Source organism: Lathyrus oleraceus, chromosome 7 (genome assembly GCF_024323335.1).
Source record: "Lathyrus oleraceus cultivar Zhongwan6 chromosome 7, CAAS_Psat_ZW6_1.0, whole genome shotgun sequence".
Taxonomy (NCBI): Eukaryota; Viridiplantae; Streptophyta; class Magnoliopsida; order Fabales; family Fabaceae; genus Lathyrus; species Lathyrus oleraceus.
Window position 1 is genome coordinate 518,931,573 of NC_066585.1, and position 16,680 is coordinate 518,948,252.

The 16,680-nt window shown below is 34.6% G+C and overlaps 1 protein-coding gene across 1 annotated transcript; it reads left to right on the top strand.

Annotated features, from left to right (window-relative positions):
• The first annotated feature begins 7,203 nt into the window (after positions 1–7,203).
• On the top strand, positions 7,204–8,412 carry LOC127104701 (uncharacterized). The gene is made up of 2 exons (XM_051041871.1): positions 7,204–7,619; positions 7,920–8,412. Exons 1-2 carry the CDS (start codon positions 7,204–7,206, stop codon positions 8,410–8,412), a joined length of 909 nt encoding a protein of 302 aa, XP_050897828.1.
• Positions 8,413–16,680: the final 8,268 nt, after the last annotated feature.

Below are 16,680 nucleotides of genomic sequence, written 5' to 3' on the forward strand. Positions count from 1 at the left end.
AGTTTGGTGTTGAACACTTTTTTATTTGGAGCTTGGAACTTGGAGATATTTGAGGTGGAAGTTTGGAAAAATTTGACGTATCAAAAATTTTCTAAGTGTCAAGCCATATGTCTCAATATTCCACCTTGCTTAACTTTTTATGGGAGCTTCAAATGAGAAAAGTGTCCTTATAAAAGTTGTGTATCTCTCAAGGACCTTCGAAATGGTCACCAATTTCATGCCATTTGGCTTTAAAATGATAGAGTTATTCATTTTTGAAGTTTGGAAAAATCACTTAATCAATGGTATAGGTCAAAAGTGACCTATAATGTAGCCTCATATCACATGTTCAAAGAAGTTGAATTAGCTCCCAATCTAAACATCAAAGATAAAGTAGACACACTGAATTTTATTAAGAAACTTGGAAATATTTCATATCATAAAAATTGAGCAAGTTATGGTCTTAGGAAGTTGACTTTCAAATTAGGGTTTAAACAAAATGACCTATAATGTTTCAACATAGAAAATGATTTTCCAAGCAAAACTAGCTCTAGGTCTCAACATGAAAGTTGTTTATAATGTCATTTAGAGTAAGTTTGCTCTTGTAATAACTTTCATATGGTGCAAATTATAGGAGATAGGGTCTAGGGAGACCCAGTTTTGATCAGATGAATTCATCTGGCCAACCACCATCAACCAACTTGCTAACTTCCAATTATCTTGACTTTCTTGGCTCATGGTAGATCATATATGCATAAGGTGATGAAATTTGAAGTGTCCCTTGAGAAATTTGATCAATTTTTGAGATAGCTTGTTGGAGAAGTTACTCAAGATACCTAGTCAAACTAGGGTTTCCAAGGCAAATCACCCTCAAAATCTTGAAGAAAACTTAATCAATATGTCATGTAGAAACAAGTGGGACTCATATAAGATGATCATAACCATTATTGAATCAATTCTTGGTTGTGCTCTTAGTTTATGAGGGTCTCAAACCCTAGATGTGATCAATGAATCAATGAGATCATGCCATACCTACAAAAAGAGTTAGATAGATGCAAAAACATATTTTTGGTATTTTGGTTAGTAAAATGATAATATACAAGTGTAATATAATCACAAAGTGCTTGGTGATCTCTCCCAAAATAAACCCAATGAAGGAGGGGTAAGGAGGATACCAAGGTATTATCCTAATGCTTATGCTTATGATGGAAATGCATGAGGGATCTTAGGGTCAAAATTGGGGTCTTACAACTGCCCCTATTTAAGGACATTCTAACTGGGGAGGTGAAGGTTAAAATCGTTGGCTCGACTCAGTAGAATAGGCTTAAATAACAACATATAGAAACAAATTTTGGTCCTTAAGATACCTCATGATGCAAATGATATGAATGCGAAAGTAAATGCTTTGTGGGGAAATATTGCCACAAAGGAAAAGAAATTAGAGAGACCGAAAGTCCGCAGGAGCACAATGCATTCCATAAGGAACTCGCCGAGGAGACAGAGACTCTGGGGGATAAAAGGAGTTATGCGTAGGCCAGGCTACGACTTAAAACTACTGGGGTACTCGAGGAATTCCATACAAAAATGGAAAGACTCAGCCGGGGAAGCAAACAACATCTGCAGGGGACACGAATAATTCAGGATAAAACTGAAGTACTCGACTCGTGTAGGGGAAACAAAAACATCTGCAGGGGATACGAGTAAGATTAAAATACTCGACTCACGCTGGAGTCAAAATGATTTCACTAAGGAAAACGTAATCAACTCAACTGGGGAAGAAATAAAAATTCCAACACAGGAGGAGCAGAAATCTATTACCTACTACCTGCTACTGGGTAAGGAGATAATAAAGATCTGATAGAGAGAACATCCATCATCGGTTAAGATGAACATATCAAGCATGACTTGCTGAGGAAAAGCCAGGGGGAATATTCATTAACGATTATTGGGTAAGAATAGCCTTGTTGGGGAAAACTACAGGAAATAGGATTTACAACTACCAGTTACTGGGCAGAAGGCCAAGGGTGAGAGTATCCGTCATCGGTTAGGATGAACATATCAAGGATAAACTCAACAGGGAAGAAAATCCATTATCAATTAAGATGAACATATCAAGGATAGACTTGCCTGGGGATGTCAAGTAGGATACCCGTCATCGGTTAGGATGAACATATCAAGGATATACCAACTGAACAACAAATGGGAATTACATCTGTCACCGGTTAGGATGAACATATCAAGGATTTACTTTGGGAGGGGATAAATTAGGATTTATAACTATCGGTTACTGGGTAGAAGACCAATCAAAGAGAAAATCCGTCACTGGTTAAAATGAACATATCAAGGATAGACTCTGAAAAGGGGAATAAAAGTAGGGATTACATCTATCAGTTACTGGATAGAATATCAAAGGAGAGAAAATATGTCACTGGTTAAAGTGAACATATCAAGGATAGACTCCGCTAAAGGGGAACAATAGGATTTACAACTACCGGTTACTGGGTAGAAGACCAATCAAAGAGAAAATCCGTCACTAGTTAAAGTGAACATATCAAGGATTAACTCTCTGAGGAACAAAAATAGGAATTACAACTACCTTTTTACTGGGTAATATACCAACGAAGACAATATCCGTCACCGGTTAAAGTGAACATATCAAGGATAGACTCCTGCGGGGGAAGAAAAGATATCCGTCACCGGTTAGGATGAACATATCAAGGATATACTTTTCAAAGAAGATATCCACTAGGGATCTTGCTGAGGAGAAAAAGGGTACTTTTGCTGGGTATTTGGCAAGAAGTAACAAACTGAACTAAGAAGAATATTACCAGTTACTGGGTAATAGACTCTTAGGGGACCAAGATATCTATCTAGGTAAGAGCTAGAAAGAAAACAGTTAATCAAGACTCAACCCAATGAGGACATAACTCAAGGGGAGTAGTTCCATCCAGAAAATTTGCTGGAGAGGAAACTGAAATAACAATCATCCACGAGGAAACAAACTCAGTGGGGAAACAGAGAAAGGTTAAAGTCTTTTCTACTTAGGGGCTGACACTCTACAATTGAAGGAGGACAGACACCAGATTTGGTATGGGGATAAAGTACTGTCATAACAGAGAATGAAAATATCGAACAAATCAAATATGAAGATGCAGGATATGTAAATCATGAATTTATATGAATGTTTATGTGTATGTATATATGGTGATTATGCTGACAAAACGATCACGAAGGATACAGAGGTGTCGCAAAGAAATTGAACCACCGGTATAATCCTTGGTCAATCCACAAATCATGGAGACAAACTGCTGGAGAACAGAGAGATCAACATCCCAAAGGCTCAACCTTGGCTGGGGAAAGAGATCTACTGAGGAAAAACATCCAAACCTGTAGGGAATTTTAGGTCAACACCATAAAAATGGGAGACAACACTACTGGGGAAGAATAAAAAAGCTGCTCAGAAACCAGGAGGAAACTCTGACTGGGAGCAAACACAATCTACTAGGGAAGATCAACCATCTCTGATGACGGTCTATCTGCCGAGGAAAAACGAACTCCGCTGGGAAGGCCGAAACTCTGATGGGGACATGCCGCATCCAACTCAGCTGGGGATAAAGAAGAAACTCCACTGGGGGATCAAACACTCCACCAAGGAACTGAATCAACACAAATGTCAAGGGATACCCTAAGAGTTAGTTGCTTGGGGAACCTCAGATGCTTCACACTTAAGAACCTGCTTCTTACTGAAATGTTGTTGATATTACTATTACTTGCTTTGGAAAAGTTTTTTTTTGTGCTTTTATATATTAAAGAAAACTTGATTTTGAATAAAAAATTTAATTTCAAAATGATCATAATAAAATTTAAAACTATTGGCTGAAGTAAATAAGAGTAGAAACAATTGGATAAAAACTCAACTTTATTTAATAGGATGGTAGTTTGTAAATGACAAGACTCCATAGATTTTACAAAGTTGAAAATGGTAATTTACATGGAAAGGGGGTACGTTGAATACAAATGATCCTTAATCCTTCTACCAACTCTAGATATCCACTGTGCTCTTGATCGCTGATGGAAATGATGAACTGATGTCAACCATTGTGCTCGAACAAGTCTTCAAAAAAAAATCAGTGAAGATTAGCATAATGCAGTTACTTGCCATAATCCCTAATTTTTGCATAAGTTGCCCCAAGGTGGGGTACTCAACTTATCGGGAAATTATTTTATGTTTTTATGTCTCTAATTTTTGCCTGGATCGCCCTTTCGGGGTTTCAATCCACCGAGACACTCATTTTTGCCTAAGCCACCCTTTCGGGTTTTCAACTTAGCGAGCTGTTCTTTTATTTTTTAGGCGAAGTATTTCTTGACTGCATCTGCGTTCACAGGACGAGTGAACTCTTCACCATCCATAGTTGTAAGAATCAGGGCACCGCCTGAAAAAGCTCTCTTGATAACATATGGGCCTTCATAATTAGGAGTCCATTTCCCTCTGGAATCTGACTTGAACGTCAAAATCTTCTTCAACACAAGGTCACCTTCTCTGAACACATGAGGTTTTACCTTCTTATCAAAAGCTTTTGTTCATCCTCTGCTGATATAACTGACCATGACACATGGCAGTTAATCTCTTATGTTCAATTAAATTCAACTGGTCAAACCTGGTCTGACACCATTCAGCTTCAGTCAACTTGGCTTCCATGAGCACACACAACGAAGGAATCTCAACCTCTTCGGTCATCAACAAGCCTGCTTCGAGTCTATCCACGCATTTGAGCAAAACCATGTCAAAGTTTCTCTTGTACAGTATATCACCATTCAAGTAGAAATTACCAGCTAATCTTCTCAAAATCTTCTTATCTTTCAAAGATGCCCCAGGCGGGTAAATCTGACTTTGGAGGAAACATTTGATGTCGTAATACCATGGCTTCTCGTCTTTGATCTTTTCAACAACAAACACATGAGCTGGCCTATCAAGATGCATCACAGATAAATTGAGAACTTCATTCCAATACTTCACCATAACCATTGATGCCAATGTTGCAAGAGCATCTGCCAACCGGTTTTCATCTCGAGGGATATGATGAAACTCAACCTTTTTAAAGAAAGTTGAAATCCTCCTCGCATAATCTCTACATGGTATCAAACCGGGTTGATTCGTCTCCCATTCTTCTTTGATTTGATTCACAACCAAGGCCGAATCACCGAAGACATCTAAATACTTGATTCTGAGATCTATGGCCTCTTCAAGCCCCATAATGCAAGCTTCATATTCTGCCATGTTGTTTGTACACTTGAAAGTCAATCTAGATGTAAATGGTAGATGCATGCCTTGAGGAGTAATGATCACTGCCCCAATGCCATTTCCATATTGGTTAACAGCTCCATCAAATACCATGCCCCAACGGGAACCAGGTTCTGGCCCTTCTTCTAGCAATGGTTCATCACAATCTTTCATTTTCAAGTACAAAATATCTTCATCGGGAAAGTCATATTATACTGACTGGTAATCTTAAATTGGTTGGTGAGCCAAATGGTCAGCCAAGATACTACCTTTGATTGCTTTCTGATATCGGTACTCTATATCATTCTCTGATAACAACATCTGCCAACAGGCAATTCTCCCAGTTAAAGCAGGCTTCTCAAATATTTACTTGATTGGATCCATTTTGGATATCAACCAAGTGGTATGATTCAACATATACTGACGCAAACGCTTAGCAGCCCAAGCCAATGCGCAACAAGTCTTCTCAAGCATTGAATACCGAGTCTCACAGTCGGTGAACTTATTATTGAGGTAGTAAATTGAAAATTCTTTCTTCCCAGTCTCATCTTGCTGACCAAGAACACAACCAATACTATCTTCTAGCACAGTCAAATACATGATCAACGACCTTCCTTCAACAGGCGGAGACAAAATCGGAGGTTCAAGCAAATATTCCTTGATACTATCAAATGCTTTCTGGAAATCTTCGTTCTAATCACAAGATTGATCTTTCATAAGAAGCTTGAATATAGGCACACATGTGGCAGTCATGTGGGAAATAAATCTGGAAATATAATTCAAGCGGCAGAGAAAACCTCTGACTTGCTTCTCAGTTTTGGGTGCAGGTATCTCTTGTATTGCTTTGACCTTGGCAGGATCAACTTCAATACCCTTCTCGCTGACAATAAAGCCCAACAACTTACTAGAACGAACACCAAAAGTACACTTATTGGGATTCAAGCGGAGTTTATACTTCCTCAAAAGTTGGAATAGCTTCAACAAATGCTCAACATGTTCCTCTTCATCAATTGATTTAGTAATCATGTCATCGACATAAACTTCAATCTCTTTGTGCATCATATCATGAAAAAGAGTAGTCATTGCTCTCTAGTAAGTTGCACCAACATTCTTTAGATCGAAAGGCATCACTCTATAACAGAATGTTCCCCAGGGTGTAATGAATGTGGTCTTCTCCATATCTTCGGGTGCCATCTTAATCTGATTATATCCGGAAAATCCATCCATAAACGAAAAGACTTTGAATTTAGCAGTATTGTCTACCAACATATCAATATGTGGTAGAGGGAAATCATCTTTCGGGTTGGCTTTATTCAAATCTCTATAGTCAACACACATGCGAACTTTTCCATCTTTCTTCGGCACAGGCACAATATTGGCCACCCATTGCGGATATTCAGCAGTCACAAGGAAACCAGTGTCAATCTGCTTCTGAACTTCCTCTTTGATCTTCACAACCATATCATGATGCGTTCTTCTCAACCTCTGCTTGACTGGCGGACATTCTGGCTTCAACGGCAATCTATGCTCCACAATCTCAGTATCCAAACCAGGCATGTCTTGATAGGACCAAGCAAACACATCTGAATATTCTCTAAGAAGATCAATAAACCCCTTCTTAGCATCTGGACACAGTCGAGACCCTATCTTGACTTCCTTCACATCATCCTCGGAACCCAAGTTGACTAGCTCAATCTGCTCTTCGAACGGATGAATAATATTTTCATCTTGCTCAAGAAGACGAGACAATCCATCACTCACTTCTACATCACTTTCCTCTTCGGCTTCAAACACAAGGTAAAAGTGGATATTTTCATATTGATGAGAATGGTATCATGAGGTGTCATGATAGAGTTTGTGTTCCCGATGTTTCGGATTTGAGAAAGAGGATTCTTGATGAAGGACATCGTAGTGGTTTGAGTATTCATCCTGGTGCTACTAAGATGTATCAATATTTGAGGAAATTGTTTTGGTGGCCTGGTAAGAAGAAAGAGATTGCGGAATTTGTGTATTCGTGTTTGATTTGTCAGAAATCGAAGATTGAGCATCAGAAGTCCTCTGGTTTGTTACAACCGTTATCTATTCCTGAATGGAAATGGGATAGTATTTCTATGGATTTTGTTTCTGGTTTACCTAGGACTCCGAGTAATTGTGAAACTATTTGGGTTATTGTGGACAGGTTGACGAAATCTGCTCACTTTATTCCGATTAGAATGGATTATTCGATGGAGAGGCTTGCAAAGCTGTATATTAAGAAAATTGTCAGTTTGCATGGTATTCCGTCTAGCATTGTGTTAGATAGGGATGCTAGGTTTACTTCGAGATTTTGGGAAGGTTTGCAACGTGCTTTGGGTACAAAGTTGTGTTTGAGTTTTGCTTATCATCCGCAGACAGATGGTCTGACTGAGAGGACGATTCAGTCGCTTGAGGATCTTTTGAGAGCTTGTGTTTTGGAACAGGGAGGTGCTTGGGATAGTTATTTGTCTTTGATTGAGTTTACCTACAACAATAGTTTTCATTCGAGTATTGGTATGGCTCTGTTTGAAGTTTTGTATGGTAGAAGGTGTAGGGCGCCTTTGTGTTGGTACGAATATGGAGAGAGTGTTGTGGTTGGACCTGAGATAGTTCAAAAGACTACTGATAAAATTAAAATGATCAGAGAGAAGATGAAGGTTTCTCAGATTCGTCAGAAGAGTTACCATGACAAGAGAAGGAAAACGCTTGAGTTTGAGGTAGATGATCATGTGTATTTAAGAGTTACTCCGGTAACGGGTGTTGGTAGAGCATTGAAGTCGTGTAAGTTGACACCATGTTTTATTGGTCCGTATCAGATTTCCGAGAAAGTAGGTGATGTGGCTTATCGGATTACGTTGCCACCGTCACTTGCTAATCTCGATGATGTGTTTCACGTGTCTCAATTGAGGAGATACATTGCGGATCCTTCGCATGTTTTTGAATTAGATGATGTTGAGGTTAGAGATAATTTGACCGTGGAGACATTACCTATGCGGATAGAAGATAAAGAGGTGAAACAACTTTGTGGTAAAGAGATCGCTTTGGTGAAAGTCGTTTGGGGAGGACTGGCTGGTGGAGATGTGACGTGGGAGCTTGAGAGTCAGATGAGGGATTCATATCCCGAGTTGTTTACTTGAGGTAATTTTCGAGGACGAAAATATTTCAAGTGGGGGAGAGTTGTAACATCCCGATTTAATTTTCGTATTTATTTATAAGGTGTTTATTTTAATTAATCATTATTTGATGTGATAATTAATTAAATATGTGTTCTAGTGATTATTTGAATTGTTTGAATATATGTGTTATTTGATTAATTGAATTTTATGAGTAGAAATAACAATTGTCTAGTAATGGGCCTAATTAATTATAATGAGTGGATAAGTGGATTAAGTCCAGTATGAGTTAAAAAGATAGTAAGAGTTTTAGAGATTAGAGTTAGTTTTGTAAAACAAGAGAAGAAGATAGAATAGAAGAGAAGAGAAGAGAAAGAGGAGAAGAGGAAACTAGAAGAAGAAGGACCTAGAGATCTCATCTATACTAAGGTAAGGGTGGGATTTCAAGTGGTTATGGGTAAACATAATGTATGTAATGTATGTGAGTTAGATATCATGAACTTAGGATTTGAGGATTTTGATTTTTGAGAAACCCTAACATGTGTTTATGTTTTAATCCATGAAACTGATGTTTATGTTATGCTATGATGTTTCTATATTGAATTCCATGAATGGGTATGTGTATAGAACATGATTTGGTGTATAATTGCATGCTTGAGTTTCACTTGAAAATGGTTGATTTGGAATTTTGGTGAAAATTAGTGGAGCTTAGAATATATATATATATATATATATATATATATATATATATATATATATATATATATATATATATATATATATATATATATATACATACATATAGGTTGTATAACTATTTATTTAATGAAAAATGATGGATTAATGTGGTTTTATGATGAAAATTCGTGCTGGACAGTAGCATTTTCGCAACAACAGTTTTTCTAGTTTTTGACAGCATTTTCGCAACAACAAATTTTTTGGTTTTGACAGCATTTTGAAAAACTTGTAAATTCAATAACTTTTGAACCGTAACTCAATTTGAGGTGCCGTTTGGACCGTTACAAAGCTAAGAATATTATCTATAACATGATATTAATTTTGATAACAGTAGATTAATATTTTATCAAAAGAATCCTAATATGGATGTATGTTGTATGTATGGTGAATGTGAATGACATGTTTTCTATTGTTTGACATGTATTGGATGGTTTTAGATTGATTTTATGAAGAAACATAATACTCGAAATTATGTATGTGATTATGTGAATTGGTGAATTTGATGAATAACATGAATTGGCTTGTTTTCTTTATGTTAATGTGTTGTGATGAGATGATGAATACTATTTGATGTATTGTTTGGAATTGAAGTCATTTTAGGTGTATGTTGTGCAAATGTTGGATGTGGTATGCTTATGTATGATTAAGGGGTTGTGATTTTCTTAATTGCATGAGTCTTGTTGTTGTTGCACATTTACACTAGCACGAGTCTATGAAAGAGGCAATGTTGGGTAATCTCGCGTAGATTATTTGCTTGTCCCAAACCTAACACCGAATGGGGTTTGAAAGCTTAAGGTTGAATCGAGCTTTAAAGGTGGTTATCTAGTCTATTTGAGAGATGCTCGGCAAACCAGAAATGATAACGGATGGGATCCACATGCATATCGCATTGAGGCACACATTGAGTCGCACGTGTCAGTGTGAATTGTTGTTTGTGTGATTATGTGATATGATTGTGTGGATATGATTTTGGTAGATATGCATATACATGGATATTAGGTGACCTATTTGATATGAATTGTTGATGTGTTGTTGGTGTGATATGTGTGCATAATTGTGATATATGTGAAGAAATCGTGACTCGTATACATTATGGAATCATGTGAATATTGTATACATATTTGATGATGATTTGTAAATGATGATGGATGATAATATGTACATGAAATCGATATGTTGTGAGATATGAATTTTGTACATCGTTTAGTATTTATAAATGAATACTTGTGGATTGTTCTGTCATGTCGTATGATGGTAAACATGTGATTCTTTAATAAGATGATATGATGCATGTTTGTATGAAACATGACAAATTCTAATAATATATGTATGTTTGTTATACATTTCATATTATTATGTTTTTCTATAATGATTTGAATTCTCACCCTTCTGTTGGAATGATGTTCTATTGTGACATCGCTCAGGTACCAGAGATAGTGGTGCTTCGCACAAGGATTAGATTCGGAGGCTAGTTCTTATTGTGTTTTGACTAGGTAGTCTATAGTGCTCTGGTCATGTAACACTTGGGTTTATGGGATTATTTGTATTTATTTTGATGTTGAGAGATATTGTTGTGCTCTCTTTTATCTTGTTATTTAGATATGTTGGTTTTGATGTTGAGTGGCCTTAGAGCCCAAAACCATATTTTGTGGTAGACGATTTATGGGTATCATCACTATGTCACTCTACAAGTGGTTACTCGATTTATCAAGAAAGAGATAATTTGTCACTACAAAATTCCTAGCAAGATCATCACTGACAATTCCAGTAATCTCTAAAATAAGATGATGAAAGAGTTGTGCAAAGAATTTAAGATCGAGCACCACAACTCTTCACCATACTGGTCCAAGATAAATGGTGTCGTAGAAACAGCTAATAAAAATATCAAGAGAATCGTCCAAAAAATGGTCAAGATATATAAGGATTGGCATGAGATGCTACCTTTTGCTCCGCACGGTTACAGAACCTCGGTTCGTACATCCACTCGGGCAACTCCATATTCATTAGTATATAGGATAGAGGCTGTTCTAGCAATTGAAGTTGAGATTCCTTCACTCAGGGTTATCATGGAGGCTGACCTTGATGAAGCTGAATGGGTTCAACCTCGGTATGACCGGCTGAATCTAATTGAAGAGAAGCGTTTGACGGATGTGTGCCATGGTCCGTTATACCAAAGACGCCTCAAACTAGCTTTTGATAAGAAAGTTCTTCCTTGTGAGTATCTCTCAGGAGAACTCGTGCTCAAAAGGTATTCTGCCATTCACTCAGATCCTCGGGGCAAATAGGCTCCTAGGAATCAAATAAAAATATAAAGTTCGCTAAGTCGAAAATCCGATGGACGAAAAAAATAGAAAATGTCTAGGCATAAGTTAGGGATAAAGGCATATACTATGTCCCTGGATCCTACTTCGCTATAAGCTAGATCTCAGGCGGCCAAAGATCAATTCAATCATTGTCAATCAAAGCAAAGTGTTGGAATTCAGATCCTATAGTAGATGACGGTAAGTGTTGTAATCAATGGAAAAATAAAAAAATATTTGCATCCTTGTACACGCTATATGTACAATTTTTTTCATGATAAATAAAGCTCAATTTCTTTTATCAATTGCTTTTATTTCTCTTGCATTTTGTTTGTGAAATAACTGATTTATTTTAATCACATAATGCTTTAAAATTTTGAGAAATGATAAAAGCTACATTAAAAGAAAACCTCATGCATTGCTGTAACCTCTTATATTATTATTAAAATTTTCACTATTCCTATGAAAAAAAATCTCTTAAATTTATTTGAAATCAAAAAATCTAAGAATAGCAAAAAAATCATTTGTTATTATAGTATTAATCTAAGAATAAATAATTTTAATTGTTATTAATCTAAAACTAGCAAAAAAAAATATGATTACCAAAATTTTCCCAAATTGTATCTTCCAAATCACTCAATTCCTATACAAAATCAAATATCCATAATCCCGTATTCTATTTTTTAACCTTGTTTTTTTATTTTTATTTTTTAAAAATGGGCAAAATTGTATTTTTTAATATTTATTATTAATTTTCGCATTGACTAATATATATATATATATATATATATATATATATATATATATATATATATATATATAGATATATATATAATCCAATAATAATAATAATAATAATAAATAAAAAGTAAAATAAAATATTTTTTATTAATAGTTAGAAATCATTCGTATTAAAGTTTTGTTTTTACTATTGATTTTATCTTTAATCTATTTTAATTACTAATTAATTTTCTCTACCTAATTTTTACTACAAATATGAATCTTCTTCTAACATTTTTATTATTTAATGTAGTTACTACTTTTATCTTTAGGATAGTTTATTGGATTTTAATTTTAGAATATAATCATTCTTTTTATTTTTAGAATAGTTTCTGTTTTAGAATTAATTTAGAATAAAAATAGAATTTTGTATTAAAATTAATTTAGTCTAGTTTAGAATTATTTTAATTAGAGTATTCAAAGTTTTATTTTTATATTTTATAAAATTTAATAATTTGAAATTTTCTTTTAATTTAACTAGTATATTTTATTAGATTATGATTAGAATTAGATTTATTAAATTTAATAAAGTTATTGTTTTTAGAAAAGATTATAATTAAGTTTATGAATTGTATTAGGATTATAATTTTTTTTATTAGACTTCATTTAATTAGATCAGATTAGGATGTTATTATTATAAAAAGTTTGGTTTTTAGAATATTAGAAAAGAGTTTCAAAAAATATCTTCCATCAACACACATATCATTCTCTTCATTACTCTGGTTCAAAACTTTCCCAAAACAAAAATATAAAAAAAATCAAATAATCATTTCTCACCAAATCTCAATTAAGTACTCATCTATTTTTTCAACTATAAATTGGAAAAAAAATTGTGAGAAGGGAAGAACCATTTGGGGTTTACACACAATTGCACATAGTTTTATACAAGGTTTCACACAAATCTCACAGACTCATAAACTTTTTTCTCAAGGGTCCCAAATTTTATTCTTACGTTTTAATTATTTTTAGAGCCTTAATTTTTTCTTTTAAGACATATGATGATTTCTTATGGCTCTTTCTTTTTATTTTTTCTTGTAAAACTTAGTTGATTAAACACTTTCGCCGAGGATTACAAAGTCACAATTTTTCCTATTAAAATTATTTTCTACTTTATTTTTATTTTTCCAAACCACATGATGATTATTTGATGGTTTTGTTTTTTATTCTTTTTTTATTGTAACTATACATTTTTTACTAATAAGTTACTAATATTTTTTACTAATTATTTATCTCATTGTAATTCATAAATTCACTCACTAACATTAGTTGCTCTTCACATCAGAGAACAAAAACACTAAAATTCTAAAGCCTTCATCATTATCATCATCGATCTTTTCAAAAGAGTGAGCAAAGAATATGAATTACAAGAAGCGTGAAGAAGAAGATATAAAAAAAAGAGGAGAATTTGTGCCTCTTTGTTAATCAGGGAAAGTCTCCTCCCTGTAGGTTGGTCTCTACTCCAATTTATTTCTTATATTAAAATTTTATTATCTTAATATATGGTATACAACTTGTGTTAAAATTGTGTTTGATGATGTGTGTAGTACTAATTAAATGTTTTAAATAATACAAAAATTAATATCCACCTTTTTTTACTAAGAACATATAGCAAATCCTTTTTTAAATTTCTAAATACTTTATTAACTAATTTCATGAACTAAATTTCTAAAGAACAAAAATGTAAACCAATCTTTATGATAAATCAATTTTTTTTTACCTGAATTAATCTTATATAAACAAAATATCATAGCATATGCCGTATCAAATCCAGTAAAAATTATAGCACCTAGTTTGGGAGAATAAAAATATTAAAAAACCATTTATTATAGTATTGTATTAATACATATCCCATCTCACACTCGCGCACATATATATATATATATATATATATATGATAAAGATTTGTAAGACTCTAGCGAGTATAATAATCAAAAAACAATTTTTAGGGCTCCCCTTATTAAAATAATAAAATATTTTTGTATATAATTAAGCAATTAATAAATATTAAAGCATACATTCCTTAGAAACACACTAACCCTAAAATTAGAGGAGGATCCCATTGAGTACAAATGGAGGTAAGAGGTGCCTAACACCTTCCCCTTACTTCACCGACTCCCAAACCCAGTATCTCAACTTTAGTTAATAGGTTTTATCATTATTTCCCTGTTCTTTAGGAACAAATAAAGGATGGCGGCGACTCTGTCATTTTTCCAGCCGCGATAGCTGGCGACTCTACTGGGGAATTCTTATACTTTCCCTAAAGAGAGTCCATCATAACCTACAGTTTTAGGGTTTTGTGTATTTCCTTGGTTTGCTTGATTTTATTTATTTGTTTGTTTACTACTTCTCATTTATTTATTTTCTTTTTTATGCTCCTTATTATTCTCTTATCTTATTAAACTGTCATATCATTGGTGGGGATTAATACTATGTGAGAAGCTAAAACCCTACCTCGAGGAAAAATATAAGCTTAAGTAAGGGGTCGTTCTGTCTCAGTCGTCGGGGTTTTTATCCTGTAGGGTCTTTGATGACGATTCCGCTTAGAATAGATCAATTCAAAAGGGTTGTCATGAGAAGGCCAACACTTCTTCATGATAGAACTTTGAGTTCGAGTCATGACTCTGGGGACCTCTCCTAAAACCCTCTCAATTTAGGGTACCGAAGGCCAACAGTTCTTCATGATAGAACTTTGAGTTCGATCCATGCAAAGGTTGTTACTAGGGTCCCGCCTAGACGAGACTCATGATAAAACAATGGTATAATCCATGACTCTAGTACTATTATCTTACCCAAATATTTATATCCTACAAGTGAGGAGATTGGTTAGTCTAACCTTAGATCCAACCTAATCTTAAGTAGCCTACCTAATATAAGGCATACCTATATGACCACCCCAACAAAAATCTTTAAAGTTAAGAGACGTTCATATCATCATACCATTAGCATCAAAATAAAACTTTTAGCATATCTTAAAAAATAACTTTTTTGCATACCCCATGCATTTCATGCATTTGCATGCATACATATACATTTGCATGCATACATATACATTTGCATATCCTTTCCACTTTCGACCTTCCTCCAACTTTCTAGCTAGCAGACTTCCTGATACTCACAAACAAACTTAAAGGACGTCTCAAGAAACTATAGAGGGACTCAATAAGGGCAAGTACCATTGAAAAGATAAGGTAACCCTTTGTCATGCTAGCCATGACCTACCTAGAGCTTTAAAACAACCTTGGATGATAACCTCCATTACGAGGTCTGCAATAGTATCTACTTCAGAAGCAACCTCATGCGCTTCATCAATCACAATAAATTAAGCTTGGAAGGAAACTAGATCCTACACCAATGTCTCATGACTTACTCAGAAGTGTCATAGTAAAGCTACAATCCCTTGGTTCTTCTCCTTGTCCATATCCTCCCATTTATGAAGAGAATGCCCCGTGTGAATACAAAGTCCAAGACCAGATCGACGATAAACCGTCGACTCTTGAAAAAGGAGTCCCATTGGTGAATAGTCACCCCTTATCTTTATAAGTGAAATAACATAAAAAAGAATCCCCTAAAGACAATGTATCAACAATGAAGCTCATCCTTGAGATCAATAGACTTTATCACTTCCAGTTGTAATTTCTTTTTTGCTAAGTGTTTTTTGTTTTAAAAGTTGTACTCTTTGGGAAATAATTTTAATAAAATGAGCATGCATGTTTTTGAAATCAATCCATTCGTTTACACTTTCTTTCTTATGCCATCATGAAAATAAAAGTAAAAATCAATCAAACCTTTTATTTTCAATTCTCACCTATTAACAAACTTATGAGGAGAATGATGTAACATACAATCGAATTTACTAATGTATGCTTTAATAGTAAGACCGGACTGACGATGTAAGGTATTGTTTCACTTCCCTAAACACTTGAGAAATAAGGAGATAATCCGTAGTCAATCCCCTCGAGCCAAAAGTCGGTGTTTCTTACTCTATTAATAAAAAAAAACCTTAATCTTAACCATGGGCAAGGTAGTTCTTCAATTAAGTCAATGATGCATTCTAATCTCAAGAGAATTATCATCCGGATAAGAGGTTCAAGCACATATTTTTCCTTGCACACATCATGCAATATCGAGAAAGCTGAGAAAATACAAAACTCACGATAGCTAACATGACAGTCACAACTTTCGAAATCAAAATCAAATATCACAAGAGTTGTTTAAAAAAAAGCACGCTAAGTCAAAATGAAAACCTGAAAATTTGACTTAAGAAAAAAGTTAGGGCATCATGTTTATAAAAAATCCCGCTAAGTCAAAAACTAAAAAGGAGTTGACTTATGCAAAAGTTAGGGCATCCAATGGACCATAAATTCAAAAGAATGGTTCCATGCAAAAATAGGGATTAAAAAGCAAAAAAACGGAAACAAGCTTGTGAGTGAAAATATGAGGCTGCCACCTCAAGAATCTCATCAGTGCTTGAATC